General features: G+C 32.7%; 1 protein-coding gene across 1 annotated transcript; it reads right to left on the bottom strand.

Annotated features, from left to right (window-relative positions):
* Positions 1-1413: 1413 nt before the first annotated feature.
* LOC135796131 (sodium/potassium/calcium exchanger 3-like) lies at positions 1414-7518 on the bottom strand. The gene is made up of 7 exons (XM_065308040.1): positions 7073-7518; positions 4287-4568; positions 3891-4226; positions 3105-3545; positions 2950-3051; positions 2660-2876; positions 1414-1813 (listed from the first exon to the last, which is right to left on the bottom strand). The coding sequence occupies exons 1-7, from the start codon at positions 7248-7250 to the stop codon at positions 1696-1698; spliced, it is 1674 nt and encodes a 557-aa protein (XP_065164112.1). The 5' UTR covers positions 7251-7518; the 3' UTR covers positions 1414-1695.
* Between the last annotated feature and the right edge of the window lie 2582 nt (positions 7519-10100).

Here is a 10100-nt window from a genome sequence, read left to right as displayed (position 1 = left end):
CATTTGCATTTTATAACAGTCAATATGTGAATACCTTTTGTGTAAATGTTTGCCTTTAATAAATTGCAGATTAATTTATTATTATATAATTGTTAATTGAGACAAGTGCAGTAAAATTATTTAAATTTAGAGTTTTACTCCACAGTGAGCATAATTACTATTTAATTAATTTACGAGTTTATCCATTATTGACTTATTTTCTCAAATATAGGTATAAAAATGTATGCACATTTATTATGTATGCATATAATGATATTTAATGTTTAATCAGAAGGTAATTACGTATACCTGCATACAAAATCTTTTTTTTTATTGCATTTTGGTTTACGAGTATATAGATTATAACAATAACATTAAGGAATGTTTGGACCTTGAATGGAATGTGGTACACATCATCATCGATCGTGAAACTCTACGGTTTTACGAGTACTCACCCACCATCCGCCTTCCTAATATTACAAAATTACCTAGAAATAATAATAAAAATAATAATAATAATTTGACAAAGTTTGTTTACTTTAAAGCACGAGTTTGTAACTTTTTCCACACGTGTCGCGTGTTAGTGAAAATGCACACAATGTAAAAAAATAACCAAACGTTTATTTTTAAGTATAATAATTAGAATATCTAAAACCTCATAAACAAAAATTGTTTCAGTTTTAAAAACGTATTGTTAGGTATTTCAACAACGTTTTATAAGTATCAATATATAAAAACAAAACTATACTTACTTAATAAAGTAATAAATTGTAATACTTTTACCTGTATTTATTAGATTTATCTCGATCAGGGAAAATAATGAGGTCTAGGACAAAAGCACGATCGACTCGTGTGTCATGGTGTCAGCGTGTTACTATGCCAGCACATCATCCACGAGTGGCGCGTAGAAAATTGTAGCAAATCGTAAACTTTGGATGAACTAAGTTGTATATTAATTCTTTAATCAATTGGATACCAACAGATAAGGATAAAGCAACATTTAAGATAAGCATGATAATACTATTTATTATTTTATGCGCAGTTAATAGTATATTTCAAGTGCGCTAAACGGCACTTTAACCACGTTTAGCGATGTGATGCTTACGCATTTTTCTAGTGTCGCTTAATTTGCACATTTGGTTTTTGTATTTAAACTTAACTGAGGACGCATGGTATTTTACGAGTATATGGTCTTATACTGCACCGTTGTTAATGCGCAGGCGTAAGCTCCATCGCGTGACTAAAGTATTTTAGTCACGATTTTGACCGTCCGTGTTTAAATTACTACTTTTTATGTCCAAAAACTGTGAAAAACTGAAATTTTAAGCATAAAAGCAGACAAAACTTTTTTTTTATGAAGAACACATGCAATTCATATCTTTTTAAATAAATTTTCATAATTAATTATTCAATTAATTAATAAAACTGCATGTCTGATGTCTGCACGTCATTTCTTTATTCTTTCCTCTTCAGACTTGCACCTATCAATTACAAATAACTACGCTACACGTTACACCGACATAAATAAAATAACACAACACATCTTAATAATTAATCATTTTTGGCACACACAATAAGACTAAAAATACTTTCGTACTCGTGTACAATAGAAATTGCGCGCGGCATCACAAATATTATATGCACGTATGCAGCGCCTGGGTAATTAAATTAAATTAAACGTATGAATAAGTAAGAAGAAGTTCCGGATGGCTGTTATCATCTGTCGCAGGTTGGCAAGTTCACTGGGAAGAACACGTTCAGTTCGATGAGCGACGCTGTTGTTAGGAACATTCCGTACATTACAAGACACGTGAGGCCTACTTTCCAATCCAATCTGAAAATTATTTCAATAGAATCAGAATTAGTTAAAATGATAATTGGTTCTCTTGAAAACGAATAGAAATGTAGGAATTGAATTGAAATGAATTGGCGATTAATGAGTGTAGAAAACTTTGTGAAACTTTGAAAACTTTACAAAAAGCTTGAAAACTAAAGAGAAATAATTTTTGAAGGTGATTTATGACTTTTAAGTAAATTTTACAAAAGTTTATAAGTCTGTATCCACAGAAAAACTAATTAATTTCCTTTATTTTTCCTTTTTTCTTCTTAAATTAATATAATACCGGAAATTAAACAGAAAGCTCTGTTCTCAAAATATTTACGCCGGCAATTTTGTGAAATGAATAATTTCGACTTAAATGTACAGCATTCAGAGTTAAAATTACTTAAATGCATGTTTTGTTCCGAAATAAGCACCGGATTAACTCTCTCCTCACAATACAAAAGAATAAACATAGATGGCGTTGGTATTCACCTGCGCCATGTTACATTCGATTGCGCTATTAGGTATTGTGAGTGTGCGGATTGAGCCGACCATGAGTAATAAATTTATGCCATAAATCACTGTCAGCCACACAAGCAATTTTCGTCGTGGTTGTTTTTTTACTCTGTATTCTTCGCTTTCGTTTTTCTTCCTCCTACACTTTGTTTTCGTGCGCAATTTTTACGTTTTAACAGGTTTAACAACCACGCCGCGCGTCGTTTGTTTACTTGTCAGCAGGGGCAACGCAACTCGTTCGCCTCGATTGTTTTATGAATGAGTAAATGAGCGAATGACGGATCGTCCTGAATTGAATCGAATGAATCAAATTGTACGAAAAATATCCGAAGAAAAACTCACTTAAATCGATTGAAAAGCAAACTCAGGTAGAACATCACCAGTGTGGTGAGGAGAGAGATGGCGCTGTAGGTTAACCCAGAAGAGTTGATGATTATTGAGTGGGTGTGTGGTATTTTGGGGTAGAACCATGTTTTTACTAGCCAGGGAAGGCCCAGGCAGAGGAGGATGTCAAAAGTGTTGGAGCCTATTGAACTGCTAAGACCCATTCCACCATGACCTAAAAAAATAATAAAAACATGAAAATTTAAAAAAATCCGATAGATGGCGTTAGTTGTAAAAAATTAATTTACCTTGATTGGTTACGATTACACTGGAAACAGCTTCCGGTACACTTGTCCCAGCAGCCAAGAAGGTTAAACCCATCACAGAATCGGGAATATTCAAAGTATCACCTAAATTAATTAATAATTATTATTCATTCTACTTTTTGCTATTTTTAACTTACCAACTACAGTGATTAACCATGCGACCATATAAGAAGTAGTACCGATCCAAAAGATACACATTAAAAAGGTAATAACGTATAGTTTTGGAAATTTACGACAATCAGGTGTAGTCATATAGAGTACGAAGGATATGGGCCATGTGACACACCAAAACATTTTACCACCTACAGTGTGATCTGAGGGCCATTCCCAAATCTTCGTAGATTCTTCTAAATCTTCGCAGTCTTTCAGAGTTAATTCGGTATCGAATACTTGATGAGCGTTTTCGACGTTTCCGTTGTTAATTTCTGGAATAGCTCCGTTCTTCTTTAGATCTTGTTCGGATGATAGGAGGGGTTTTGTTTCTCCGAGGACTTCTTGATAGGTGTTGTGTTTACGGCGGCGACAACAGCGCACCATGCGGTTGATAGCGCTGATTACTTGATCATTGAATACCATTACTATAGGAAATTTAATTTTAGTGAAAAATTGTTTTTTAGCACAAAATAATAGTATATTAAGTATCAAGTGCGCTAAATGGCACTTTATCAACGTTTAGTGTTATTATACTATTGTTTAACAACGTTTAAGCTCCACCTCGTAACTAAAGTCCGTGGCTCGTGGCTAAAGTACTTTAGTCACAGCCTTAGTGGTCTGGGATTAAAGAATCCCTTTTCGTGTCTTAAACCCGTGGAAAAAGTGACATTTTAAAAGTAAAAGTAAAAAAAAAACTTTTTTTTGCCCTTCCTTTACCAAAATAAATGTTTTTTCACTAAAATTTCTCAAAATCTTTGATAAAAACTTACATAAAATATATAATAAATACGTAGACACCAACATAATGGCTTCCCATAACTCAACCCTTGAATCATCCAAAACTCCAATTAGCATAACAACCGCAACACCATAAACAAGCGAGTCTCTTGTGATAGGCCACCAGTCTAATTGCAGGACCATATTAGCGAATAGTCCACAACACGCCGGCACGGCCAATACATTGAACACAGCTGATCCGACAATGGTACCTACACCAAGATCCCCTTCGGTGATGAATGTCCCCACGCAATTGATGAATAATTCAGGACTGGAACTGGCGGTCGCCATGAATGTAGCACCGGCGATATCTTCTTTCATTTGCAGACCTTTAATAATTCAAGCATGTGAAATAATAATATTATCTAATGGTATTAGAAGGAACTTACTATCACATAGTTTTTTAATGGCAGGCACAAAGTAATCATCGCAGACGATGGCGAGCAGAACAAATAGATAGCAAGCAAGCAGAGCGTGTAGAATCGCCCAGCCGTGTTGCCTTTGCTCTCGGGTGAAACCGTCGTTGGGAAATTCATTTAGCGCAGCTGGAGTGCAATTTTCCAGCAAGAGTCCTGCTGGTTGCGCTGTGGTTGTATTAATGTCCAGTGTTGGTGTGGTATTAGTATTCGATGGTATATCACTTATGTTCAGCGCTAACAAATGACGTGAATCTGCAAATAAAACAATAGCAACGTCAAATTTCGAAAATTTTAATTAATTCTAACATTCTACGCATTCTAATTTGGAGATGAGTCTGGCGTGTGTCTAATTTTCGTCTGGGAATTTGCTAATTGTTTTTGTGCGTCATTTGCAACACGCTAATGAACAACGCAATTTCTCTTCGTGAATATTCTTTGTTTTGAAGTATTAAATTTAGTAAAATTAGTATTTAGCTTTTTTATAACGACGTTTGAGTCGAAATTGGGATTTTTTCTGTCTGACCTTTTGTTATGCTGGTTATAAACTCAATTATTTTAGTAAAAATGCCGGTAAATACTCCCCAAAGTCTAAATATGAATTCCGCGTCGTTCAGTTGTATTCACTTGTGTTATGTTTAAATGATTTTCTAGTAACGCAACGTGCACCCCAACAAATTTGCTGAAAAATCGTGCTTAAGTTATAGAAATTTGCATTGCAATTTGTGTGTATGTTGGGTTGCATAATTACAACAATATTTCAAATGTTACCATCGATGTCATGTCTTTAAAAAATATTCTAGCTCATAATTGCTAGAAATTAAAATATTTTTCGTCGTTACACAGAAAAAATATAAAATACTAGCTTTAACCCGCGGCTTCGCTCGCGAATATCTAAAATAATGAAGTTGCTTCCGTACGCGTCTATAGTCACAGAAGAAGTAACAATGAAGTAGAATGGCGGGAAGTTTAAAATGGCTGAAAGTATAGTCTATGGAAGTATAGTGTACAGTCTCCATAGTGTAGTCAATTGGATTTGATGTTGACGTAGCTGTCGGTAATACAGTGTGATAATACAGTGTGATGGTACTATAGTACTTAGGTTTGAGCTTCATTGCTGGAATGCTAGATGGCGTTAAAGTAGTCAAATAGCCAGATGCAGAGGTATTATTGGCTAAACTATTTCTTTATTTTATAAAAAAAAAATAATTTGTTTTATTAAATAAAAAGAAGCCTATAACCATTCGGGGACCACTAAGAATATGTGTACAAATTTTCATGATGATCGGTTAAGTAGTTTTTGCGTGAAAGTGTAACAAACATCAGGACTTTCGCATTTATAATATTAGTAGGGATAAACCAACCAAATTTTACAAATTTCGTCGTTATATAGAATTTATCGTTAAATGCAGTAAAATTAAAACTTGTATTTTAATACAATGTATTTTAATTCAAGTTACATTTAATTGATTACTGTTTAATATTGTAATATAATTTTATTATATTTCTTGAAGCTGATGCAATCAAATGTATTCATTGTCCTCTCGTGATTTTCCATTCCAAATAAACATAAAATCGACCGAGACCGAGAGTGAACGCAATGAACGCAACATCATCGATAAGGTTTCAGCTGTTACGGCTACGGCGCGTCGAGTGTTTCCAGTGTTTTCGAATTGAACGCGTTATTGGTATCAAGTGAAGTACCTGGTAAATTTCCATCAGGCAACAATCAACATTTCAACTTGTTGTGTACATAATATTATGAATCAACTGTCAACTTTGGAGGTTTTATTGCTTGTTATATCATGTTCTTGTCGCGCAGGAATTTAATTATTATAAAATTATATTTTAGTACATATTTGAATACACAGATGGCGCTAGATATATTAATACAAGTTAATAAAATTTATATTTGTCGGAATTACGGTTTGGAATGTTTAAATGAGTTGAAATTATATCTGTGGCTGTCAAAGTTATCAAAAAGTATTAAAAGCTTTATAAATTCAAGGAAATTAAATATTTTTAGGGAAGTTTTGGTTGTTTTGTTGTTTGAAAAGAAAAGTTTCGGTAATTTGATAATTTTCGGTCGGGTTTAATTGCTTCATATAATATGATATAACAACAAACACTTTAAACAATAATTATTTATTCATTTTTTAATGAAAAACATTGATTTTTAATGTTTTTGCAAATACAACGCACTTCTCACACTCACACCTGTTGATATATGATAATACGAAAAATAATCTCAAATTTGCCAAATCAAAATTAATCAAAAAGAAATCCAGACGTGATTTGTCCCACTACGTGATCACTTGAATTTCAACTACTTCTATGTATGTGTCATTGTTCACAATCTCAAATCACACACATCATACTCGTATATCAACTCGGAAACACAGCGATATGTAAATATAAATATATAATTTGTACCAACTTGACACCTCGAGTGAACTTGCTCTTCTCATTATCGAGAAATATTTTGACGATTGATATCATTTCGATACCATCATGCGTTTATCTCACTCATTGTGTTGACAGTTTTTCGGTAGTAACACGAATCAATCGAGTGCGTTTTGTTACGCATTAAACACACAACACTAGTGTGAATCATTCTTTGTTAAATAAAACTTTAGTTTGGACTTTTATTGTTGTTAAAGTTATGAAATATTACGCGTAATTAATAAAAAAAATCATTTTTTATTTTATTTATTTTTTTGAGTAAAATTGAAGAAATTAAGTTTAAAAAAATTACTTACTATGTGTTATGAAATGTTCAGTCTGTGGTAGATGACCTGCCGAAGAAGTAAACCCCTGCGCCGCCTTGGTGGTGAAAATAGCGGCGCCTGCATAGAGGAATGTCACGCTCACCAAAATCGCGCACTTTACATACGCGACATAACGAAACTTTCTAGTCCTAGGCAACATTTTGCCCATTCCTTAACTTGCCCTAAACTGAAGTTAGCGTTAAATGTTGCAAACCAACCCGCACCACAAATTAACACTCTTCTATTGAGATTAAAACAAATAAAACGCTTCTAAAATTCAATTTAATTTAATTTAATTTAATTTAATTCTCAAACAAATATCAATATAATATTAATTAAATTATGTTAGTAAATTAAATGGTTTAAGTAAGAGTTGTTGTGCACTTGAACGACGTCGAGTGAATAGAGCGCTGAGCGACTTTTCGCAACTTTTGTATGCTGCGCCGCAGCCCCGCGCACTTGCTACTCGTGCTAATCGCCACTGTAGACATACATGTATCGACATATTGGATAATTGTCTTGGCTCGTGCACGTATGTCATAATTAAATGTGGGTTTGATAGGTGTGTAAATTGTGTACATCTGTGAGTGGCTTGTTTGGATTGATACGTGGTTGTTATCGATGTTGTTGATTAGACGTATTGACGTTTGAGCTCGGTTCGAGACAAGATAAGACGCATGCATATACCTGGATATAATGCGTTGGGAATTAATTGTTTATTGTAAAAATTGTAAAATTCCGAATGTAAGAGTAATAGAAGTTTTAGTGCGTAGGATTTGGGTAAATTTAAGCGTGGAAACAAAAATTTTGTTTTAAAGTACATTTAATTGAGGATATGTTGTATTTTGTGCAATACAGGGTCAAACTAGAAAATTGTAGATTATGGAAAGTGCTAAAAAGTGAATATTTTCAATTTTTGACCATTTTTTCAATTGTGAATATTTCGTAAACTAATGAAGGTAGAAAGGCCAAATCTCAGATTCTTAATCTACGGAAAATTCTCTACAAGATAGGCTAGTTAAAATCGGAATCTAAGAGATGAAATTTTCACTCTTAAGGTAAAAATTGTCAAGGGGGGGGTGCTTGATTCTTTTTTTCGACGATTTTCAATAGCGAATATCTTCTAAACTAAAAGAGATAGCAACCAGCGGAAAGTAGATTATGAAAGATTGGATCATTCTCTATTAGCTAGGGATTTAAAATTATTTAATTTCAAAGAGTAAAAGGTCGAAAAATGCGACTAAAAGTGCTAAAAAGTGACATTTTTCAATTTTTGCCCATTTTCTTCAATTGTGAATATCTCGTAAACTAAAAGAGATAGAAAGGCCAAATCTCAGATTCTTAATCTACGCAAAATTCTCTACAAGATAGGCTAGTTAAAATTGGAATCTAAGAGATGAAATTTTCACTCTTAAGAAAAAAATTGTTAAGGGGGGGGTGCTTGATACTTTTTTTCGACAATTTTCGATTGCGAATATCTTCTAAACTAAAAGAGATAGCAACCGGCGGAAAATAGATTATGAAAGAATGAATAATTCTCTATTAGCTAGGGATTTAAAACTATTTAATTTCAAAAGGTAAAAGGTCGAAAAATGCGACTAAAAGTGCTAAAAAGTGACATTTTTCAATTTTTGACCATTTTCTTCAATTGTGAATATCTCGTAAACTAAAAGAGATAGAAAGGCCAAATCTGAGATTCTTAATCTACGCAAAATTCTCTACAAGATAGGCTAGTTAAAATCGAAATCAAAGAGATGAAATTTTCAGTCTTAAGAAAAAAAATTGTTATGGGGGGGTGCTTGATACTTTTTTTCGACGATTTTCGATAGCGAATATCTTCTAAACTAAAAGAGATAGCAACCAGCGGAAAGTAGATTATGAAAGATTGGATCATTCTCTATTAGCTAGGGATTTAAAATTATTTAATTTCAAAGAGTAAAAGGTCGAAAAATGCGACTAAAAGTGCTAAAAAGTGACATTTTTCAATTTTTGCCCATTTTCTTCAATTGTGAATATCTCGTAAACTAAAAGAGATAGAAAGGCCAAATCTGAGATTCTTAATCTACGCAAAATTCTCTACAAGATAGGCTTTTCACTCTTAAGAGAAAAATTGTTAAAGGGGGGTGCTTGATACTTTTTTCCACGATTTTCGACATTGAATATGTTCTAATTAAAAGCTATAGCAACTAGAAAATTGTAGATTATTGAAGATTGGTAAATTCGCTAGGAGATAGAAATTTAAATAAATATCATGTGGGCAGTTTACACGCGGTAGAAGTGAAACCTTCAGAACACTGCAAAAAATGAGACGAAAGTACCTGATACTACTACACTGGGATAATTATAGAGTTTATTTATTATAAAATTGGAACCAAATATAAACGTTATTAAATATTATGAAAAATACAATTTTAACTATTTTTACAAATTTACAATTTTTTTTAATTTAATTTTTGCATATTTTTGTGAATTTTTCATTATAAAATCTCAATATTATGAAATAATTCATCAGTCCTTGAATTTACCAACAACTTCTTCTATTTCAACATTTTACGCCAAATGATGACATAAAATAAATAAAATCTCCTCGTTGAAAATCTCCTCATTACTTCGCTGTGACTCTACGATTACAGCAATACATTGATCTTATCAAACAAACAGTAAACACAAATTGCTCGATAATTTGATAAGTTGCCGACCGACAGCCCGGCACACACATGTTTGACATCAAAATCGAAACGTAATTATTATTGTTTACTATAACCTGTCAAGTGTACTATCGATTCACTCAGTCAATGATAGACGCTAATATTTTTATTTCTTCTTTTATTTTACATCAAAACATATAACATAACCCATTTATTTAATAACCAAAAACTCATAATATAAGTATTATTATTATTATTATGTATAAATAAAAATTGAAATTTTCCATGTTTCAATGTTTAAATTAATTGCGATTGATGTCTGACGCGTAATTTTTTAATGGCGTCGATGAACAAATATATTACTTTATAAA

This window comes from Atheta coriaria, unplaced genomic scaffold (assembly GCF_025399875.1).
Source record: "Atheta coriaria isolate IRGN ID8LTWV9N9 unplaced genomic scaffold, Caltech_Dcor_3.1 hic_scaffold_7_pilon, whole genome shotgun sequence".
Lineage (NCBI taxonomy): Eukaryota > Metazoa > Arthropoda > Insecta > Coleoptera > Staphylinidae > Dalotia > Dalotia coriaria.
Note: the sequence above shows the minus strand (reverse complement) of the source record. Positions and strands in the feature narration are given on the sequence as shown.